This window comes from Brachyistius frenatus, unplaced genomic scaffold (genome assembly GCF_029030835.1).
Source record: "Brachyistius frenatus isolate BFR_SWC_R1_liver_20210118 unplaced genomic scaffold, ASM2903083v1 Contig_5, whole genome shotgun sequence".
Taxonomy (NCBI): domain Eukaryota; kingdom Metazoa; phylum Chordata; class Actinopteri; family Embiotocidae; genus Brachyistius; species Brachyistius frenatus.
This window is the reverse complement of record NW_027210604.1, coordinates 2,301,142-2,323,817: the sequence shown is the minus strand read 5'-3', so window position 1 is coordinate 2,323,817 and position 22,676 is coordinate 2,301,142. Positions and strand designations below refer to the sequence as shown.

Below are 22,676 nucleotides of genomic sequence, written 5' to 3'. Positions count from 1 at the left end.
TAATTAAAAAAAAAACATCACATCACAAAACAAATATAAAAAATTAAAAAATAAGTAAAAAATGTCCCCTCCGGGATTAATAAAGTAACTACCTAACCTAATTAGCACATCCGTCTGTTGTTCCTGTGTTCACCACTAACATAATTGCAATTGCAGTAGCGGAATATAACCACAGGGGGGCAGTAACTAAAACTAAAGGGACAACAACTGCCGTAAAACTCTGAGGGGGAAGAAGAAGAAGAAGGAAAAAGAGCGAGAAGAACCTCAATGCTAGTTACGGGTCCGTAATGGTGGAGAAACGCCGTTAGCAGGTGTATTTGTATTTCCATCTAACAGCCGTGGACACCAACTTCTACAAGATGATCAAAGATGGCCGCCACATGGACCAGCCAGACTTCGCTCCAGTTGAGATGTGAGCAGATGGAGATTTTTATAAATGTCGATAAAGTTATTTTGTATGTGACACTCACCTGTCCTCTCAGGTACCAGCTGATGACGCTCTGCTGGAATCTGGAGCCCACTGACAGACCAACCTTCAAAATGATTGGTCAGCTCATCAACAGGCTCCTCCCCTTAACCAATGACAGGTCGCCACATCGCAGCGACCAGGTGAGGACAGCCTTGTGGTTCCAGAGCCCTCAGTGTCGTCTGACAGGCTTCTGCTTTATTGTTTAAGTTCTTCTTCTTCTCCTCAGCCAACGTACAGGAACATCGATGAGTGCAGAGAAGAAGAGGAGGAGGAGGAGCTTAGAGGAGGAACACCGAAGAGAAGAGAAGAAGAACGAGTTGAGAATTTATGAAACCGTTACCAAAAAAAACAGTTGAATAAAATTGTAATAAATCTGTCGAGACTTCATCTCTTGCCCTTCTCCTTGCAGATAATAATGATGATGAAGAGGGGAGGGAGCCAATGATGAAGAACATCTACCAGCTCTCCTGATCCTTTCATCCAAACTGAATGCTTCTCACGGTTTTCATGAGTCTAAGTTCTCTTGTGAGAACGAGTTCGCTTCATGTGGCTGAAGACGGTCGACACTGCTGAAAACTTTATGGACATTTCAGACACATTTAGTCTAAAATATCAGAATAATAAAAATAAATAAACAACTGGTGTGATGTGTGTATTTGTTCCAAAATCTGCTCAGGAAATGACCTCAGTCAGATTTTATCGTGAAAATCTCTCTCTGTGTTTTTGTAACAGAATCATAATCATTCAGGATTTTTTTGTTTTAATTTCAATTTTGTTTTTGTCCGTAATCTGAAATATTTTCATGTTTAATTTGTATTGATCCCGACGTTCTCTTGTGGTACTGATCAGAACTGTAATTTTACAATCAATTTTTTTTTTTTTTTTTTTTTTAAATAAATTCAATCTAAACAGCCGACCGTTTGTTTTTCTGATGGAGGATCAGTTTGAATCAGGTTCCCATGAAAGCCTCACATGTTCAGAGATTCTGGATTATTTCACGAAGATCAGAAGGAGATGCTTTTCAGCATTGAATGAACTATTACAGATTTTATTTTGCATCATGAGACATCACAGCTTCATCCAAAACTCTCAGGAGGAGTCCAGGCCTCTGGGTTTATTGCATATTATTAACGATTAATCATAAATTTATCAGAAATGTCTAACACAGGGGTAGAAAGTCCAACCCGTTAAATGCTGTTTTGTCAAAGTCAAGGCCGCCACAAAGAGATAAGCGAAAGGTGAAGTCGGCGCTGTGACCACCCAGGTCAAAGGAAGTCTTGTGATGGAGCAGAAAGAGCGACAAGCTCCAGTAAACATTTCTAACAATTATTCATAATAATTCATTATAATAGCGTGTTTCTATAGTTTATTTATTTATTTAAGTGGAATGAGTCTCTGCAGGTGAGTTTTCTGTTGCACCTGCCAGGGGAATGCACGGGATGGGGCCAGATTACAGAAGATTACCGTAAAGGTTTACAATTGCTGGACTTTATTTTCACACCACAATGACCCATAAAACAGATGCTGCATTTCTATCCATTACTGCATGTAATCTTGACCAGCTTCAGAGTATAAGAGGTCGGATGCTCACTTTGCTTTCGATGCTGAAAACAACAGGTTCTCATCCTGCCGTTCATCGAGCGAACAAGAGAAACAAACAGAAGAAAGCAAACAGCAGCTGATCTGAGGTCTGCAACAGGTAAACTAATCAGTTATTATACAGGTGAAATATAGATAATAAAGTGACTTTACATATTAAAATAGTGACTCGGTTTATGGAGTTTTACGGTGATGCTCTGCTACAAAACAAGTTGAAGATTTTCTCTGAGGAGGAAGTTGAAGATCAAGCTTTTAGTGTCAGAACACATCATTCTGTTGCTTAGCTGTCACTGATTTTGATTGATTATGTATTGACTGTGCAGCTGTCAGGATGAAGCGGCATATGTCTTCTCTGGAGTTTTTCCTCAGCGTCATTTCTTCACTTCTTCTCATCTGTTGTGCCGCGCTGATTGTAGTTTCATGGATCAGCCTGAAGCCTGATGGTAAACTCACATTCTACTCAGCTGATCAAATCACGACACATTTTTTTTTATTGCTGATGATGTTGTTGTTTTGTGTGCCGAGGTGCCGTTGAGCCTGTGCAGCTGACAGGTCGGATGGTGATCACAAAGGGAGCAGTGTTCTCCCGAGAACTGATGAATTCCAGCAGTCCGCAGTTTAAATCTCTCGCCTATGATGTCCAAATGCTGGTGAGATCAATGGCTTTTATTTTGAATTTTTTTTTTTTAAACATCAGCAGCTTTTGTTTTGAAAAATAACAGATTTAAGCTTCAGACGGACAGAATAAGTAAGAGTATAAGCTTGGTCACTACGGTTATGATCAGCTTCATCAGGTTCATCGACACCTGATCCCATTCTGACCTCTGATTGGTCGACAGGTGTCTGAAGCCTTCAGTCTCAGCGAGCTACGACGGCTCTACAAGTCCTGTCAGGTTCAATACTTCAGGTAAGAGAGCTAATCAGTCCCATCATTACTGATCAATTACTTTGTCACGGATCAATATAACCATTACTAATCAATCACATCCTGACTGATCGATCACATTCATATGATGAATCACGATGGTTCTCATCACAACATACGTCTTCTCAGGGTCACTTAACAATCATCAATCACACGATCACTGATCAATCACATAGTTACAGATCAACTGATTACTTGGTTGACTGTCAGTTGGTTGTTTAATTTCTTGTAAAACCGTTGCTTATTGCCTTAATTTCATTGATTGATTGATTGATTGATTGATTGAATGATTGAATGATTGATTAGAAACTGATAATGTGTGTCTGGTGATTCTAATATACGACTGTAGGTGTCAGTAATCAATCTGATGACAGTCTAGTTAACGAGCTCATACTTGTTTTTGATCTGTGTCCTCAGGCACGGCAGTGTGGCCGTGAGCTTTGACCTCTGGTTTCATCAACTCGTTGATGTGAAGGAGGTAGAGCAGCAGCTGTGGGCGGGGCTTCAGGAGGCCCCGGATGGAGGATTGATGATCGACAGAAAAAGCCTCCAGATCGGAGGTGAGTGTGAGGTCACAGTGAGGTCACCAAAGTAGGTGAACATTCAGCGATTAGTGATGTCACGATGTTTCTGTTTCTGCAGAGGCGACGGCTGCATTGACCAGCGTCATACCGACAGCAGGTGAGACGCGTTCAGGTGCTCCATCACAAAACGTTCCGTCACTTTGTTTTTAACATGTCTGCTCCGTCTGTACAGCAAGATGTCCTCCTCAACAAGCTTTCTGTGCCGATGGAACCACATGCGTCCGCATTAGTCGGCTGTGTGATGGAGTCAACGACTGTCCGGACGCATCGGATGAAGCCGCTGCTCACTGTGGTCAGTGATGATCTCTGAATCAGCAGCTTCCTCCGTCAGCAGCATCAAACAGCAGATCTCAGGTGTTTTAATGGATCAAACGTCCCATGACTCTCTCATCACTCTCATCTCCATAGCAACGGCGTGTGACGGACAGTTTGTGCTGAGCGGATCAAGCGGTTCGTTCAGCTCATCGAAGTCTGACATGTACCACAACAGCAGCTTCTGTCGCTGGATCATCAGGTTAGACTGTAACACACACTGTAACACACACTGTAACACACACTGTAACACACACTGTAACACACACTGTAACACACACTGTAACACACACTGTAACACACACTGTAACACACACTGTAACACACACACACACAGTAACACACACTGTAACACACACAGTAACACACACTGTAACACACACTGTAACACTCACTGTAACACACACACACACTGTAACACACAGTAACACACACTGTAACACACACAGTAACACACACTGTAACACACACACACACACTGTAACACTCACTGTAACACTCACTGTAACACACTGTAACACACACTGTAACACACACTGTAACACTGTAACACTCACTGTAACACACTGTAACACACAGTAACACTCACTGTAACACACGCTGTAACACTCACTGTAACATACAGTTACACACACTGTAACACACAGTAACACAAAGTTACACACACTGTAACACACTGTAACACACTGCAGGGTAACACACACTGTAGACCTTCACAACAGTAACACACAGTTACACACACTGTAACACACTGCAGGGAGACCTTAACAATTAAAGTTAACGTGTTCAGGCAGAACGATGATGAAGTTTGTTGGTGTTATTCAGTGTTTTTATCTCCAATAAACCTAAAAGTTCTGGAGGACGTTGAGCAGATTCATGTTGTTTCCAGGGTCGATCGAGGACTTTCAGTTCAGGTCAGCTTCGATCAGTTTGAAACAGAACTAAACCTCATCACCCTGAGTCTTTTCGAAGGAGTCGGACCAAACAAAGTGCTCACAGGTGAACGGCAGAGTTCGATATAATAGTTTCAACTCACATCAGCAGTTGTCGTTAACCTGACGACAGATTATTTGACATGTTTACGTGATTGGTAGCTGAGCTCTCAGGCTCCACCCCTCCGACCATGTGGCTGTTTACCGACCAATCGACTTTGGAGTTTATCTCGTATGATATCAACAGCCTGTCAGGGTTCACGGCCACCTACAGCGCCGCCAACATCTCCAGCCTGTCTGGTAAGTCGGGACTAAGCACTGTAAGAAGCTGCCTTCGAGCGTTTCCTGTGACTGACGGTTCTCTGTGTTCAGACGAGGAGAAGCTGACCTGCACCTTTGAGCAAGGCATGTGTTTCTGGAGAGACTATGACTGGACTGGGGGCCACTGGAGTCGAATCAGCGGCCCCACCTTTCCTCCGTCAACCGGCCCAAGCGTCGACCACACGTTGGGTAACAGCTCGGGTGAGTTTAATCGGTTGTGTTTTTATTCTGATAATTCTGATGATTCGGTCGTAAAACCTCATTGATCAGTTGGTATCAAACCCTGTCAGGTTTCTACATCGTCACTCCGATCAGTCCCGGCCAATTCCTAAAGAGCTTCAAGATCTACAGCCTCCCTCTGACTCCGCCCACAAGGCCCATGTGTCTGAGATTCTGGTGAATAGAAAATAATAAACAAATGCACAACAAATAATAAACATGTCAACTGAAAATGAACAAATTCAAATGTAAAACAAAGAAAATGAACCAATACATAATATGTAAACAATGGAAACTAAAACAAACATAAAGATAAGCATGTAAATAACATTAAACTAAATTAATAAAAAAAAGTCAGCGATTAGACGTGTCGACGTGTTTGTCTGCAGGTACCACATGTTCGGAAACGACGTCCGTCAGCTCCGAGTTTTTCTGCAGTCGTCTCCATGGCAGCCATCGCTTAACGATACCATCGTGTTCCAGAGAGATGGTAACTATGGCGACAACTGGAACTACGGCCAGGTGACCCTCAACCTGACATCAGAGTCCAGGGTCAGTGACATCGCACAGGAAATCCACAGATCAGACAGTTTTATCACTCAGCTCAATAAACGAGTTATCGATTGACGTGACCTCTGACCTTTGCAGGTGGTGTTTGAAGCTCTGAAGAAGGGAGGTATGATGAACGACATCGCTCTGGACGACATCACGTTAACTTCTGATCCATGTGGACCCGCGCCCCCTGAACTGATCAATGTACCGTCTATGACAACCATAGCCCCCGGTCCAAGTGAGGCACAAACCACACACCCATACCCAGAGATACACAAACCACGCACACTTTTCCAGGTGAATTTAAATTGTTATTGTCCGTTTCTAAAACGCTGTTCTCAGCGTGTTTATTCTGCATTGTATACGTTACTGTCAGCATTTAAAAAAGTGCACCTGAGTAAATAACTCACCTCTGGCAAAATACATCACATAACAATAACACTGTTGACTGTGTTTCTTGGTTGTTTGTATATAATATATATAGATATATACTGTACTGTATATACTGTGCATTTTATATTTTATTTTTACTGCTATTTTACTGCTATTTTATTGCTTTTCTATTGTTCTATTATTATCTTATTGCTTCTGTATGCTGCTGTAGCGAAAAAATTTCCCCTCGGGGATTAATAAAGTAACTACCTAACCTAACCTAACCTAACCTAACCTAACCTAACCTAACCTAACCTAACCTAACCTAACCTAACCTAACCTAACCTAAACCCAGCACACCCCAATGCTCTCTAATCCACTCTGACTCCGCCCCCTCTGTTCTCTGATTGGTCCAGCTGATTGTGGAGGACCATTTGACCTCTGGGAGCCAAACTCCACCTTCAGCTCACCAAACTACCCACTACCCTACGGGGACCAGGCCAAGTGTGAGTACACCCATTGACCCATTCATACTACCTGTACTTCATACTCACTGTATACCTGTACTTCCTACTCACTGTATTCCCTGTACTTCATACTCACTGTGTACCTGTACTTATACTTCTTACTTATAAATGTACCAAAAGTAATTATACAAGAAACAATTTCTGCTGTTCGAAATGTTCAGCTATGTTTACAAACCCACTGATCCCTGATTTCACCTGAACATGTCTGTTGTGTTTACCTACTGTTTTGAACCTCACCTGTCACCTGTGTGTTAATTACCCATGATGCTCTGCTGCTGCAGGTCTGTGGATTCTGAACACTGTCGTGGGCCAGAACATCCAGCTCCACTTCCTGGACTTTCACACCGAACTAGCCTATGATGTGGTAGAGGTGCGGGACGGGGCGGGGCCTAACTCCACCTTACTGGGTAAGATGGTGTTTTGTTTTTTTTACCCATAATTCTCTGCAGCTTCATTCTCACCTGAAATAAACCGGAGACTTTATTCTGCTTCAGGTATTAAAGTTTTTTATTTGTTATTTTGACAGCTATTCTCAGCAGCAATGGCCCCACCCACGACTTGTTCTCAACAACCAATCAGATGACGGTGTGGTTCTTTACGGACAAGTCAAATCGCGACATAGGATTCCAAGCCAACTTCACCTCCGGGGTCAGACTGGGGTTACCAGGTGAGCTCATAGCTCAAATCTAAGATTGTGTTCAAACACGAGTGGAAAACACAAACTGATCATTTGGTTTGTTAACAGCTCCGTGTGCAGTCGGTCAGTTCCAGTGTAAGACAGGAAGCTGTATCAATGGTAACGCTCAATGTGACGGCACGGTCAACTGTCCCGATGCCTCCGATGAAGCCAACTGTAGTGAGTCACCGTCTCATGATCACAATTTTGTTTACTCTCTCTCTATTTTGGATTGACAGTTTTCTTTACACCAAAAACAAGAACTGCAACAATTGTATGAGTTTCTCTTTGAAACATTTGCTGTTCAAAGTGCTTCACATAAAACCATTAAAAGCATCAAAACATCAGGCAAAGGAATGAAAACATTAAGAACAGAGATTAAAACATTAATCAAGCTAAAAAAAAAAATAGGATAAAAGTCACAGTGCAGTTTAAGACATCCTGAAATCTGGTTCAGTGAAAAGCAGCAAACAGAAAAGTCTTCCGTCCTGATTTAAAGGATCTGAGAGTCTCAGCAGATCTGCAGCTTTCTGGGATTTTATTCCAGATGTGTGGAACATAGAAACTGAACGCTGGTTCTCCACGTTAAGTTCTGACTCTGGGAAACAGGAAGGAGACCAGCAGACAACCTGACGGGTCGGGGTGGTACATAAAAAATGAACCCACCAGTGCTTTACAGACCAGCAGCAGGATTTTTAAAGTGGATTCTGTGTTGGACAGAAACTCTCAGGTGTCAGAAAAACAACCAGCTCCTGACAACATTTCACCATGTTGGTGTGTCAGTCGTGTTGCAGGTACAAGGTCTCAGACGCCTCAAGTTTCGTCTCGCCTCATCTCTGCTGACTGTGTGTGCCGACGGCTGGAGCTCCCACCTGTCCAACCCCACCTGCCGGTACCTGGGATACAGGTAACGCTCACCTGTCTGATTTCGCTTGACTGGGACACAGGATGAAGGTTCTGGTGGAAAACGAGGGAAAGTTAAAGAGTACTGATCTGTTTGTCTTTTTGTTCCGACTCCCCTGCAGGTTCGGGGAAGCATCGCAGCTGCCGGCTCTGCCACAAGATTCACCGTTTGCGAACATCACATTAACCGGCATTGGAACACTAGAAGCCGTTGTGAGGTACCGAAGAACCAGAACAAGAACATGACAGACAGAGTCACAATTAGAAACTGGAGCTAGAAGTAGAACAAGAACTAGAACTACGAGTAGAAATGTAAATAAAATGTGTGCTGCAACTACAGCTAAGAACCAGAACCAGAAAGAGAACAGGAACTGAAAACAGAACCAAAGATCATGTCTGTGGATATTTATACTGGTCGTGATGTTTTGCAGTCAAACCTGTCAAAGTGAGGAAGTGATTGCACTGAACTGCAGCAACAAGCGTGAGTACACTCATAAACACTGAGTGTTAAATTCACTGTTAAACCGAGATGTTTTTTTTAAATGTGAAGAATAAATGTTCTTCTGTGTGTGTTTCAGCGTGTGGAGTCCGGATCGTCAATCACGTCACGCGTGAGCTGCCCCAATCAGAGAACAGAACAAGTGATCAACGTAAGAACTGAAATTCTGCTCTCAGTTTCTACCTGAATTTTTTTTTGTGTTTTGATCATGTTCGGTTCAGCATGTTTGTTTGTACGTGCAGGTGGTAACCGAGTGGTGGGCGGGACTAATGCAGTGAAGGGGGCGTGGCCGTGGATGGTGTCCCTGGAGTGGGTGGGGATTCCCATTTGTGGAGCCTCACTGGTTGGCAAGGACTGGCTGCTGACTGCTGCCCACTGTGTCTACGGGTGAGAGACTCCAATGTTAGCGTGTGAAAGCAGAACCGTCATGTCGGCCTGTTGTGATGACGCAGATCAAACAGTGACTCTGTGAACGTCCGACACACCTGACGGTGATGTAACGACGTGACGTGAGTCCGCGTCTGTCTCTGCAGGATGAACGTCCACGTCCAGCACTGGACGGCCGTCCTCGGTCTTCACTCCCAAAGCAACAGAAATGAAGCGGGCGTTCAGATCCGAGAAATCGATCGCGTCATTATCCACAGAGACTACAACAGACGGACCAAACAGGCTGACATCGCCATGATGCATCTGCAGCAGCCAGTCGACTTCACCCGTCAGTAACAGCGCGAACATGAACACCTGAGCAGTCAGGCTGCAGGTCGATGATGCACGTTGAGGGTTAAAGAGAGAAAATGTTCATCTCAGTCCTGGATATTAATCTGCAACTTTCACGTCAACTTTTTATTATTGTTTACAAGTGTGTGTGTGTGTGTGTGTGTGTGTGTGTGTGTGTGTGTGTGTGTGTGTGTGTGTGTGTGTGTGTGTGTGTGTGTGTCTCAGAGTGGGTCCAGCCTGTGTGTTTACCAGCTAGAGGTCAGAATTTCGCAATAGGAAGAACATGTTACATCGCCGGTTGGGGACAAGACGCTGAACATGGTGAGACATGAAACACACTGAGAAAGTATTTACAACGAAGTGCTTCATTTTTTACAGTGAAAAATAACATCACCTGTTTCCTTCTCCACCCGTCTCCCTCTCCATCTGTCTCTCTCTCCCAGGTGTTCGCCCCGATATTCTCCAGCAGGCCGGGGTCCCTCTGGTGAGTCGGACTCTGTGTCAGCGTCAGATACTTAAGTACAACATCACCTCCAGCATGCTGTGTGCCGGCTACCCTGTGGGAGGCGTCGACTCATGTAAGGTAATGACTCACCTGGACTCACCTGGACTCACTCGGACTCCACAGACCACATCCATCACCAGACAGAAATCTTAACTGATTCTCTAGTTTGGCTGATTTAATCAGAGAATTCACAGTTTAACCAGCCGGTGTGACACAGATGCTGATCTGAGTGCCGATTGGTCAGTCAGCTGCAGGTCGATAAAGTTTCTGTTGGTTTTTGTTTGCACTCTGTTGTTTCTATATCTGTGTTTGTTTTTTGTTTTTTTCATAAATTTTGAACATGGTGTTTGCAGGGAGACTCTGGAGGCCCACTGATGTGTCTCGACAATGGACACTGGACTGCGATTGGTCAGTTACGCACTCACGGACATACGCAGCGAGATAACATTCCTCGATAAAAAGTAGATGAGGTCTAAACAAATGCTGCACTCTGATTGGTTCCTGACAGGCGTGACCTCGTTTGGGATTGGCTGCGGGCGTCCTCAAAAACCTGGAGTCTACACCCGAGTCGCCGCCTTCACCTCCTGGATCGCCCGGGTCAGACGCTCCCACCCCTCTTCATCACCTTTCTTGTGAAACGGCGTTTCTTTAAGCCTTAAACTTTCACTGAAGTTCTTCTCCTGTTAAATTTACAATTTGTTAATCAAATAATGAATTGCTGGACAAACCTGAACATGTTGTCTTCCATACTGACACTGAACAAGTCATCAAGGTAGAAATTAAAAAGTTAAATTTTCAAATGTCTCCAAGATAAATCAAGTTGTATTGATTGAAAAAATGATTTTATATGAAGCGGAGAGGACAAGAAAGTACGAAATTGTGTTGTTTTTTTTATTGCAATGACAAAAAAAAACCCCGACAAATGCTCTTATTCAAATCCATTCTTTCACTAATACAATAAATAAAATTTATATTGGTAAAAATAAACTTGAGAATCATTCTGTTTTATTACTTTTTTAAATTTTTATTTAACTTCTTACATTGTCTACCTTTCTTGTGTCTAAAGTCTTAAATCACATTTTCAAAACACTAAAAAATAAAATAAAAAAAATAATAATAATAATAAAAAAAACATCACATCACATCACAAAAAACAAAAATTAAAATTAAAAAATAAGTAAAAATGTCCCCTCGGGGATTAATAAAGTAACTACCTAACCTAATTAGCACATCCGTCTGTTGTTCCTGCGTTCACCGCTAACATAATTGCAATTGCAGTAGCGGAATATAACCACAAGGGGGCAGTAACTAAAACTAAAGGGACGACAACTGCCGTAAAACTATGAGGGGGAAGAAGAAGAAGAAGGAAAAAGAGCAAGAAGAACCTCAATGCTCGTTACGGGTCCGTAATGGTGGAGAAACGCCGTTAGCAGGTGTATTTTTATTTCCATCTAACAGCCGGGGATAAAGCCCCCGCACGCGGAGGGACCCCGGTGCGCGGGAGCCGGGTCACGTTTAAACAGCTGAAGAAGAAATCGGGTCGTCGTCGTCGTCCCGGAAGTGATAACCGAGCGAGTCCTCGGCGAAGCTCACCGGTGTTTGCAGGTGAGGCAGGAACAACAACAACAACAACAACAAAAAAGATGAGCTGTTTGTTTTGTTGTTTTCCATCGTTTTAATCTTTCGTTAAATGGTCCCGCCGATGACGTCACTCCGAGTTGCGACCCACGAGGTGGTCGATACCGTGTTTACAGTCTCGTTAGCTTAGCATGATGAGCAAGCGTTATAGTTTAAGCTCCTTTTTACAGACCAGACGCGGTAAAATAAACAACAACATTTTATTTGAAACAACAATAAACAATGTTTTCTTTTTTTCTGCAATCAAAAAAAAAAAAAAAAAAAAAACTGCTCGTTCAGAGGTTTCATTAGAAATCTGCTGATTTAAGCTCTCCTTCTTTTTTTTAAAATATTTATTAGATTTTACTTACAGCTGGAATAAAACAGCAGGTATTTCATGATTAACATTTATAATCGGAAGCAACATTTTATAGTTATATATTAGTTCAGACTACTCAGGACCTTTTAATTGCAGAGTTTGTTTACTGCCTTTTATTTCCGGCTGGTTTCATGACTTGTTTTGTTGTTTCAGGACTTCATTCTGTTTTATTTATTTTCTGTCAGCAGAGATTCAGTTATGTGCAGCCGAGGAGGTGAAAAGAGATGCGCCGGAGCAACTGGAAAACCCAAAGAGCAGGAGAAGGAGGACGAGGAGGACTTCTATGACTGCCAGGAAACTCTGGAGAGTTCAGACCCCAGACGGCAGGAGGAGGAGGAGGAGGTGAAGGAGGAGGATGAGACTCACATTAAGACGGACAGACTAACTGACAGAAGACACTACAAGGACAGTGAGATGGGAGGAGGAGGAGAACAGGGGGAGGAGCGAGGTGAAAGGAAGCAGCAGGAGGAGGAGAAGGTGCAGGACAACGGGCTGCAGGAGGAGGTGCAGGACGACGGGCTGCAGGAGGAGGTGCAGGACAACGGGCTGCAGGAGGAGGTGCAGGACGACGGGCTGCAGGAGGAGGTGCAGGACAACGAGGTGCAGGACGACGGGCTGCAGGAGGAGGTGCAGGACGACGAGGTGCAGGACGACGGGCTGCAGGAGGATTCAGATTCAGAGATGAAGGAGGAGGTCGACCAGGAAGTCGAATTTGACGACGACTACCTGAGGGAGACGGAGAAGGACTTGACGGAGGAGGAGAAGGAGGTAACGGCCGTTACACGGAAACATCCCCAAGAGACGTTCGGGTGTCACGTGAGCTGCAGTAAATCACAGTTGCGGTCGTGCAGGTTTCTGGATCCCGGTTTGTTTGTGTTGTTTTTACAGAGTCGACGGCAGCAGAGTTTAACTCTGAAGGAAAAAGGAAACGGACAGTTTAAAGCCGGAGGTGAGTCCGAACCCGCGTTTCTACTTCGTAAACCGGCGTGAAAACCGGACTTTACAACTCAAACTGTCACACGAACCCGTCCGTTTTCCTTCCAGACTGGTCGGAGGCGGAACGAAGCTACACGGAGGCCTTGTCCGTGTGTCCAGTGTGTTTCAGCAAAGAGAGAGCCGTGCTGTTCTCCAACAGAGCTGCTGCGAGACTGCACCTGGTAACACGCTAACCACACGTTAACCACACGCTAACCGCAAGGTTGACAGAATAATAAGAGTGTTAGCTGAATGCTAATGAGTGAGCAGGATGTTTACTGGCAGGATGGCTAACAGTAACTGTGGATCTGTTGTCAGGACCGGAAGGATAAAGCGATCTCGGACTGCAGCAGAGGTGAGTGACGACGTCATCTGTGCAGCAGCGGGCTGCCGACTCGCTTCACGAGTTCACCTGCGTGCTGAACTCGTCAGAGCGTTGACTGTCTGGATGTCCGGTTGCTATAGCGATAGAGCTCAATCCGGAGTACCTGCGGGCGCTGCTGAGGAGGGCGGAGCTTTACGAGCAGACCGACAAGCCGGACGAGGCTCTGGAGGACTACAAGAGTGTTCTGGACCGAGACCCGAGCCACGCCGGTGCCAGACAGGCCTGCATGGTGAGTTCAGGGATTGCCGGGACACACCAGAACCAGAGAACCGGGCCGTCTCGCGGCGAGAGAAAAAGGAAGATTGCCGATTGTATTAGCACCTCGTTAACCAGCTGTTGACTTCCTGTCCGTCCCTCAGAGGTTACCTCCGCAGATCCAGGAGAGAAATGAGAAGTTGAAGGAGGAGATGCTCAGTACGTACTGCACTTGAACACACCACGACTCTTCATCGCCTCTGTGCTCATTAATGGATCGTTAATAAATAGCTGGTCGCATTTCAATGGAACAATCTGCGCTCTGTGTCGCTTTTTATTTAATTATTGACCTGAAATGTTTTGAACTTGTGTTTCCGTGACCTCTGTTGACCCCTCTGTGACCTCTGACCTGCAGGTAAACTGAAAGACTTGGGAAACATGGTCCTGAGGCCCTTCGGTCTTTCCACCAACAACTTCCAGGTGAACCAGGACGCCGGCAGCGGCTCCTACTCCATCAACTTTGTCCAGGGCCCGAACAACAACAACAGATGATGTCGCTATGGCAACACCTCCGACAGCGATGACATCACAGACACGGTCCAAAAAAACAAAACAAAAAAAGAAAACGCATTGGCTGTTTGTGTTGTTATCGTTTATGAAGATGTTTATAAATAATAAAGTGTAAACAAACAACAGGTCCAGGGTCAGTCACTCATGTAGGAAATCACCAGTTTCCTTCAGACTTTAAAAGGTGAATTCATGTTTGAATGTATTCACACGCGTATTGATGGGAGTAATTCAGCAGCATATTTAAGGATTTATTTTGGATTAACAAGACCAACTGCAGCATGAAAGTGAGAGTATCCGGTATTAATTACAGTGAGTACTTAATCAAATTCAGTCAGCTTCATGAACTATAATAATCTAGTATAATAAATGTCCCCACTTTCCTTTCAGTCCCGAGGTCAAAAATCTCACATCGGTCCTCACAAAGACACACAAACAGGAAAGAGACTTCAGTTTAAATATTTTAATAAACAAGTGACACATAGATAAGGACATGAGTGTGTGTGTGTGTGTGTTATTAATCATAGACGACGGATGCATTGGTCACTGAGTCCTCCTGGACATCAGCATCTCTCTGATGTTGTCTTCGGCTTCTTTCACGCTGCGTTCGAGGTACACCTTCTTCTGCTGGAAACGACAAACACACAAACGCAGTCAGAAGAAAAAGGGGGTCACCATGGCGAATGACAGCACTTCCTGCGGCCAGTTGTTGTTGTTTTTGTGTTATTTGTACCTCCAGCTCTTTGATTTTTTCATCAGCCGTTTTCTGTTTGCCCTTCAGCTGATTGTTGATCTCCCCCTTTGACTGATGGATGAACCTGAAACGCGCAAATTTGGGTTTTCAATTCAATCTTACATCAGCAGACACTTTAAAAAAAAAAAAAAAAGCAGTCTGTTCCTGTGACGTCACTTCCCCCCCCCCCAAAAAAAAAAAAGACTCACATGCGTCCGACGCCCTCGTAGAGTCGCGTGCTGTCGGGCAGCTGGCTGATCTCCCCGTGAGTTAGTTTGGCGTGTTTCTGAACGCGAGTCAGCTGATCGATCTGCAGGTCGGCCAACTTCACCTTCTGCTGCGTGTCAATCATCTTCACCTGCAGCTCCGAGAACGCCTGAAGAGAGACAGGAGGTGTCACTCCGATCACAAAACCGAAAAACCGTTTCAAAACGAGACCACGTTAAAACGGTCCTGGTGTTGCAAGGAACGTTTTCCTCCTTTAATCCAGCTCATAAAAACACTGATAGTTGAAAGACAGACATAAAAAAACAAACAAACGTGTGTTTAGATTTATAATAATAACAATAAACTCGTATAGCAGCTTTCATACAAGAAATGCAGCTCAGAGGGCTTTATGGTAAGAGAATGACGTGCAGTGTTTGACATCAAAACAGATATAAAGGAGCAGTTAAAAAAAATATAGAAAAGAAATCAGATCAAATTAAACACAAATAAGAGTGACAATATGAAATAATCAATATTTATCATCAACTCTGATGTCCAGCCAGCATGAACAACCTTAAATACACTCAAGAAACCAGCCGTCTTGGTGTTTGGTTGTGTGATCCAGTTTAGTTGATTAAACTGTAAAACACCAGTTGGATAATTGGTCCTTTAATCTGCAGCAGCGTGGCTCGGCCATGCTACCAGAGGAGTGCTAACAGTTAGCTCCGGTGTAAAATGCAATGGCCAATAACTCCCGTGTTTGTTTGTTTGTTTGTTTGTTTGTTTGTTTTTTTTAGGCAGGTGTTCGTTGACCCGCCGCCGCCGCTGCTGCTGAAAGCACGTGACACGAAGGTGAGAACAGGTAACATCAGACAACAATGTTATAACTACCTTCTTCAGCTCCAAGTCTACGGGCCCGGACATCTTCACTGACAATGCAGCACACACACACACTGCGCATGTGCGAGGAACCTTTTCTCCGTTTCCGTTTCCTGTCACTTGAAGACTTCTACGATCGGGTCGGTGACGTAAAAAGTGTGTAAAGTGTAAATGTGCTAAAGTATTATTGTATTATTAAATATTGAATTAGTAATCTTCACTTAAGTTGCAAAAATAGCAGAGGGAGACATATTTTTTTAAACTCTAAAAAACAGGAGCAGAGTGAGACGTCTTTGTTTAAATCTACAGAAACAGGAGCAGAGTGAGACATCTTTATTTAGTCTCCAGAAACAGGAGCAGAGTGAGACATCTTTATTTAATCTCCAGAAACAGGAGCAGAGTGAGACATCTTTATTTAGTCTACAGAAACAGGAGCAGAGTGAGACATCTTTATTTAGTCTCCAGAAACAGGAGCAGAGTGAGACATCTTTATTTAGTCTCCAGAAACAGGAGCAGAGTGAGACATCTTTATTTAAACTGCAGAAACAGGAGCAGAGTGAGACATCTTTATTTAGTCTACAGAAACAGGAGCAGAGTGAGACATCTTTATTTAAACTACAGAAACAGGAGCAGAGTGAGACATCTTTATTTAGTCTACAGAAACAGGAGCAGAGTGAGACATCTATATTTGAACTACAGAAACAGGAGCAGAGTGAGACATCTTTATTTAGTCTCCAGAAACAGGAGCAGAGTGAGACATCTTTATTTAATCTACAGAAACAGGAGCAGAGTGAGACATCTTTATTTAACTCCACATCTATTTAGTCTCCAAAAACAGGAGCAGAGACATCTTTATTTAAACTACAGAAACAGGAGCAGAGTGAGACATCTTTATTTAGTCTCCAGAAACAGGAGCTGAGACATCTCTATTTAAACAGGGAGCAGAGTGAGACATCTTTATTTAGTCTCCAGAAACAGGAGCAGAGTGAGACATCTTTATTTAACATCTTTATTTAGAAAACAGAAACAGGAGCAGAGTGAGACATCTTTATTTAGTCTGCAAAAACAGGAGCAGAGTGAGACATCTTTATTTAGTCTCCAGAAACAGGAGCAGAGTGAGACATCTTTATTTAAACTACAGAAACAGGAGCAGAGTGAGACATCTTTATTTAGTCTCCAGAAACAGGAGCAGAGTGAGACATCTTTATTTAATCTCCAGAAACAGGAGCAGAGTGAGACATCTTTATTTAGTCTCCAGAAACAGGAGCAGAGTGAGACATCTATATTTGAACTGTGAGACATCTATATTTAGTCTCCAGAAACAGGAGCAGAGTGAGACATCTTTATTTAAACTCCAGAAACAGGAGCAGAGTGAGACATCTTTATTTAAACTACAGAAACAGGAGCAGAGTGAGACATCTTTATTTAGTCTCCAGAAACAGGAGCAGAGTGAGACATCTTTATTTAATGTACAGAAACAGGAGCAGAGTGAGACATCTTTATTTAAACTACAGAAACAGGAGCAGAGTGAGACATCTTTATTTAGTCTACAGAAACAGGAGCAGAGTGAGACATCTTTATTTAGTCTCCAGAAACAGGAGCAGAGTGAGACATCTTTTATTTAGTCTCCAGAAATTTAACTACAGGAAACAGGAGCAGAGTGAGACATCTTTATTTAGGAGCTGATACATCTTTATTTAAACAGAAACAAGCAGAAAACAGGAGCAGAGTGAGACATCTTTATTTAATCTACAGAAACAGGAGCAGAGTGAGAAATCTTCATTTAGTCCACAGAAACAGGAGCAGAGTGAGACATCTATATTTAGTCTCCAGAAAAAGGAGCAGAGTGAGACATCTTTATTTAAACTCAAACAGGAGCAGAGTGAGACATCTTTATTTAGTCTCCAGAAACAGGAGCAGAGTGAGACATCTTTATTTAAACTGCAAAAACAGGAGCAGAGTGAGACATCTTTATTTAGTCTCCAGAAACAGGAGCAGAGTGAGACATCTTTATTTAGTCTCCAGAAACAGGAGCAGAGTGAGACATCTTTATTTAGTCTCCAGAAACAGGAGCAGAGTGAGACATCTTATATTTAACTGCAAGAAACAGGAGCAGAGTGAGACATCTTTATTTAGTCTTCAGAAACAGGAGCAGAGTGAGACATCTATATTTGAACTGCAAAAACAGGAGCAGAGTGAGACATCTTTATTTAAACTCCAGAAACAGGAGCAGAGTGAGACATCTTTATTTAAACTCCAGAAACAGGAGCAGAGTGAGACATCTTTATTTAGTCTCCAGAAACAGGAGCAGAGTCTATATTTAGAGAAACAGGAGCATGAGACTCTTATTTAGGAGCAGAGTCTCCAGGAGCAAGTGAGACATCTATATTTGAACTGCAAAAACAGGAGCAGAGTGAGACATCTATTTATTTAGTCTCCAGAAACAGGAGCAGAGTGAGACATCTTTATTTAAACTACAGAAACAGGAGCAGAGTGAGACATCTATATTTGAACTGCAAAAACAGGAGCAGAGTGAGACATCTTTATTTAGTCTCCAGAAACTCTATATTTGAACTAAGAAACAGGAGCAGAGTGAGACATCTTTATTTAAAACTCCAGAAACAGGAGCAGAGTGAGACATCTTTATTTAGTCTCCAGAAACAGGAGCAGAGTGAGACATCTTTATTTAGTCTTATTAATCAGAAACAGGAGCAGAGTGCCTGGAGTTGTTTTGTTCCGGTAACGAGGAAAGTGGAGCCTCTCCTTGTTGTGTTAGTGGACTTATCTTACCAGATCAGTGTGTGTGTGTGTGTGTGTGTGTGTGTGTGTGTGTGTGTGTGTGTGTGTGTGTGTGTGTGTGTGTTTTCCAGCTGCAGGAAAGTCCACACCCGTGCGATCCCTGCAGGCCGTGTGGGAGGACTGGGAGGTGATTCCCGAACCCAACATGGCAAATGGTGCAACGTCCAGAACGACAGCGGTGACGTCTGCCAGGTGAACGCACCTGCGCTGATGTCCGTGTGTGTGTGTGTGTGTGTGTGTGTGTGTGTGTGTGTGTGTGTGTGTGTGTGTGTGTCACCTGCGTTTGTTTACTCCTGCGGGAGCCCCGAGTTCGTCTCAGACGAGTGGAGGAAACCCGCTGCAGATGTCGTATGACAAAAAAAAAAAAAAAAACGACACCTTCCAGGTGACTTTGCGCCTGACTCCGCCCACCTGTCCTCGTGCGGTGGTTCTGTTTTCAGAGGGACGAACCATCTACCTGTTGGGCAGAGTTACACGTGTCTCAGCAGAGTTCGTTCTCAGCTTCAGCCTCCGTCCATCGAACTTCGGCGGGCCGAAAAACCCGTTCAGTTCTTCGAGCGCTCCGTCTCCTCGGACGGGTAACCATGGAAACCGTTCCTGCAGCAACCTCGTGTACCGCCTGCGTGTTTACCTCGACGCCATCATCTACGTGAGAGCACCGCCACAGGTAATACTACTACTACTACTAATACTACTACTACTACTACTACTACTGCTACTGCGCCTCTTAAATCGTACTACTTCTTGCACCGCTACATCTCGGTGCTGCCTTCAGGGTCCGCTTTGATTCTCTGTATATTTCAGCGCTGTATGCAGCGGTTGCCCCGTCGGGGGTCGAGAGGAGGAGCCCGGCTTCACCGCAGCAATCTCGGGTAACGATGCAACCGAGCGCGCTCAGTTCGGGTGTTTATTTTTTTTTTTTGTCAATGACGTTTTAATTGTCTGTGCGTCTCAGTCTAGACTCGGATTAATTCTGAGCCTGTTAATCTCCTGTTTCAGCGGTGCGTTCAGGGTCTGTCTGAATTACAAGGACGGTTGCGTTATCCTGTCTCTTTGCGTTCAGGTTGGACTTCGATTATCTGAATGAACTTCCTGTTCTCGTCCTGGATGTCGACGACGATTTCAAGAACAATCGAATCAACCGTTGTCGACAGTTTTATGTTCATACGTTTATCCGAGCTTTTATTTTGACAGCCTCTTAGTTCGGATTGGATTTTTATTTGGGAATCAGCTCTGTTCACACAAGTTTTATTTTGTCTGCAGGTCAGAGAGTTCCTCACCACGCTGTAAAACTTCATCCACCAATCACAGCTCGTGATGCCGGCTGCACCGCATCTGATTGGACAACTTGGTTACACTTTGTAGATGTTTGTCTTGTTTTGTTTTTTTAATTTTCTGTCTTTTAACTGAAGTGACAAAATACTCACTCAGTCTTGTGGTTTTAATGCAGAACTCCATTGAAAAAACTCTGAATTTTAGCGACAGAGCTTTGACCTTTTTTCACTTCATGTATATTTTTGTAGTTAAAAAAATTTCTGCAAGCGTGTGTATTAACAATATTTATTTACTTGATTTAGTTTGATATTTACGCCTCAGTCTGCATCCAGTGCCAAACATAAAGACCCCTTCAGGGACACACGGTCATCTGTTTTCTGTGAATAATAAATGAAATCGGACTGAATCTGTTTTAAATGTTTTGATTTCAAGTCGTCTGCCGGTGTGTTATTTAAAAAAATGTTTTTAAAGGACATAAAGTTTTGACAACAAACCGAACTTCATCATCAACATCAGTCATTGCTCAGAATAAGATTTGATCTTTTAAGTCTTAAAGTTTCAGTGAAGTTCTTCACATGTCTGTTTCGAGTACGTCAGTACACCTGAATTGGGTGAAAAGTCACTGGAGTCCGGTTGACATTGAAGTGGAGATTTTACGAGTTTTTTGGGGTTTTTTTGTCTGAGTTTTTTGCCAGAAGGAACAGCTGTTATGTCACAGGCCAATCAGCGGTCGGTCTGCAGGTCAGAGCCAACTGTTTGTGCGCCAACGGCACACAACAATGATTGCAGAGTTTGTCTGTGTTGTGTTTAATGTTCAACATGGAAGGTTTTGAACTGCCGAGTCATGATGAACATGTGGAATCCAATACACTGAAAATATACTAGCAAATAAGTGTACTTTCTGCAAATATATAGAAAGTATACAAAAGTCACGCTTTCACCTATTTTCAAACTTTTAACACACTTTAAAATAATTGTACTGTACTTGTACTTTCAAAAAATATATTATAAGAAAAACTTTATTTGAAAGTTCTCTGCAATGACTTAAGTGTATCTTATTTGAACTTTGTTGGTTTCGTCAAAGGTGATAAATTATCTGAAGTCTTATTGTTCACAAAGGTTTTATCGTTTTTAGAGTGAGTTTGTGACATCGCAAACTCACGGAGGTCCAAACAGCACAGTTGCGAACTCTGCGTTTCTACGCGTGTTTTGAATATTTATATTTCACCTGTACACCTGCTTTATATTTAAAAAAAGAAAATTGAATGTATACAATGTGGGATCTTTAATGGTGTCTGGTAATGATGTTGTCTATTTGCATATATCTATGTGTATTATAAGGGCATTTTTAAACATGTTTAGTTTGTTTGTTTTGGCAGGAAAGTCTCTCCACATCTTCCAGTCTACTTGGATTTATCCACTTTTTTCCTGCATATTCATGACTTCACAATGGACCAACAAATGTCAGATACAAGACACCCTAGTAAATAAAGTCTTCGAAAATACCACTTCAATAACTGATTATCATTGATGCGTCACACCGTCAATGAATGTCTAATGTACAGAAGGTGAATTAATAATCGACTAACACACTGATCTCCTGAGCTGTTGAGAGGCATGCTGGGATTTGTGATGAAAAAAAAAACGACTGTAGTGGTGATTTCTTCTACACGTATGTTAAGACAGACAGATAGACAGATAATTAAATTAAATTAGATTACATTAAACAACAGTGAAACAGTGTTAATGATGATGTGGGATGGATTTGGCCAGAGGTGAGTTATTGAACAGTCTGATTGCAGTGGGCAGGAATCATCTCTCGTATCTGGAATCATCTCCCGTATCTGGAATCATCTCCCGTATCTGGAATCATCTCCCGTATCTGGAATCATCTCCCGTATCTGGAATCATCTCTCGTATCTGGAATCATCTCTCGTATCTGGAATCATCTCCCGTATCTGGAATCATCTCCCGTATCTGGAATCATCTCCCGTATCTGGAATCATCTCCCGTATCTGGAATCATCTCTCGTATCTGGAATCATCTCCCGTATCTGGAATCATCTCCCGTATCTGGAATCATCTCGTATCGTGAAGGATCTCCTGTGTCTGTCCTCGTGACAGCGGAGCTGAATGATGGTGGAGAAAGTGTTGCGCTGTCCCTGCAGTAGTTGGTGAAGAGGGAGGTCGGGTTTATCCAATAACATAGTCATATTCACTTTATTAGGAACAGCACACCAACACTGGGTCGATTCTCCTTTTTTTTCCTCTCGGTTCTTTGATGAGATGTTTGAAACCCTTTGAGATTCTTCTCCACGTCGGCACCGTTCATCACGTCATCACTGCAGATTTCGTCAGCTGCACTTTCATGTTGGTCATCTGGTATTTTACAACGTCTCACAGCTGTTCTCCCGGGTTCAGCCCGCCGAAGACGTCTGAACTCGCCGACATGTTCACGAAATCAGTTTGACTTTTGACCCGTGACCTGCTGCTTGTTGAGTGTTCATGAACATGTATGTTATCACGTCTCTCTGTCCTCCGTGTTTCAGCTGCG

General features: G+C 43.2%; 4 protein-coding genes and 1 long non-coding RNA gene across 7 annotated transcripts; 4 read left to right on the top strand and 1 right to left on the bottom strand.

Moving 5' to 3' along the window:
• The first annotated feature begins 341 nt into the window (after nucleotides 1-341).
• On the top strand, nucleotides 342-800 carry LOC138634852 (macrophage colony-stimulating factor 1 receptor 2-like). Its single transcript, XM_069722043.1, has 3 exons — nucleotides 342-412; nucleotides 483-609; nucleotides 696-800. Exons 1-3 carry the CDS (start codon nucleotides 360-362, stop codon nucleotides 798-800), a joined length of 285 nt encoding a protein of 94 aa, XP_069578144.1. The 5' UTR covers nucleotides 342-359.
• A 1,594-nt stretch (nucleotides 801-2,394) lies between these two features.
• On the top strand, nucleotides 2,395-10,748 carry LOC138634847 (enteropeptidase-like). Its single transcript, XM_069722030.1, is given in 27 exon segments — nucleotides 2,395-2,511; nucleotides 2,594-2,718; nucleotides 2,908-2,975; nucleotides 3,411-3,553; nucleotides 3,636-3,674; nucleotides 3,750-3,869; nucleotides 3,986-4,091; nucleotides 4,779-4,888; nucleotides 4,984-5,121; nucleotides 5,194-5,343; nucleotides 5,433-5,538; nucleotides 5,751-5,913; nucleotides 6,010-6,151; nucleotides 6,702-6,791; nucleotides 7,094-7,219; nucleotides 7,339-7,479; nucleotides 7,558-7,668; nucleotides 8,272-8,395; nucleotides 8,514-8,609; nucleotides 8,823-8,872; nucleotides 8,970-9,053; nucleotides 9,127-9,277; nucleotides 9,424-9,605; nucleotides 9,833-9,928; nucleotides 10,051-10,190; nucleotides 10,466-10,520; nucleotides 10,621-10,748. Coding segments are annotated over 27 exon segments (3,096 nt in total). The 5' UTR covers nucleotides 2,395-2,399.
• A 717-nt stretch (nucleotides 10,749-11,465) lies between these two features.
• On the top strand, nucleotides 11,466-14,356 carry ttc1 (tetratricopeptide repeat domain 1). Of its 2 annotated transcripts, none has more exons than XM_069716832.1 (9): nucleotides 11,466-11,717; nucleotides 12,297-12,693; nucleotides 12,751-12,876; nucleotides 12,997-13,057; nucleotides 13,153-13,265; nucleotides 13,402-13,438; nucleotides 13,549-13,697; nucleotides 13,828-13,882; nucleotides 14,079-14,356. In XM_069716832.1, exons 2-9 carry the CDS (start codon nucleotides 12,307-12,309, stop codon nucleotides 14,213-14,215), a joined length of 1,065 nt encoding a protein of 354 aa, XP_069572933.1. In that variant the 5' UTR covers nucleotides 11,466-11,717; nucleotides 12,297-12,306; the 3' UTR covers nucleotides 14,216-14,356. The 2 variants fall into 2 exon arrangements, with proteins under 2 accessions (XP_069572933.1, XP_069572942.1); XM_069716841.1 differs by having other exon boundaries at nucleotides 12,294-12,693.
• A 317-nt stretch (nucleotides 14,357-14,673) lies between these two features.
• Nucleotides 14,674-16,153, bottom strand: pfdn1 (prefoldin subunit 1). 2 transcript variants are annotated; one of them, XM_069717020.1, is made up of 4 exons: nucleotides 16,062-16,153; nucleotides 15,173-15,339; nucleotides 14,964-15,048; nucleotides 14,674-14,857 (listed from the first exon to the last, which is right to left on the bottom strand). In XM_069717020.1, the coding sequence occupies exons 1-4, from the start codon at nucleotides 16,092-16,094 to the stop codon at nucleotides 14,774-14,776; spliced, it is 369 nt and encodes a 122-aa protein (XP_069573121.1). In that variant the 5' UTR covers nucleotides 16,095-16,153; the 3' UTR covers nucleotides 14,674-14,773. The 2 variants fall into 2 exon arrangements, with proteins under 2 accessions (XP_069573121.1, XP_069573127.1); XM_069717026.1 differs by having other exon boundaries at nucleotides 14,674-14,854.
• A 2,992-nt stretch (nucleotides 16,154-19,145) lies between these two features.
• Nucleotides 19,146-19,996, top strand: LOC138631884 (uncharacterized). The gene is made up of 3 exons (XR_011311761.1): nucleotides 19,146-19,515; nucleotides 19,653-19,720; nucleotides 19,912-19,996. It is a non-coding gene; the product is annotated as an uncharacterized lncRNA (long non-coding RNA).
• The last annotated feature ends 2,680 nt before the right edge of the window (nucleotides 19,997-22,676 follow it).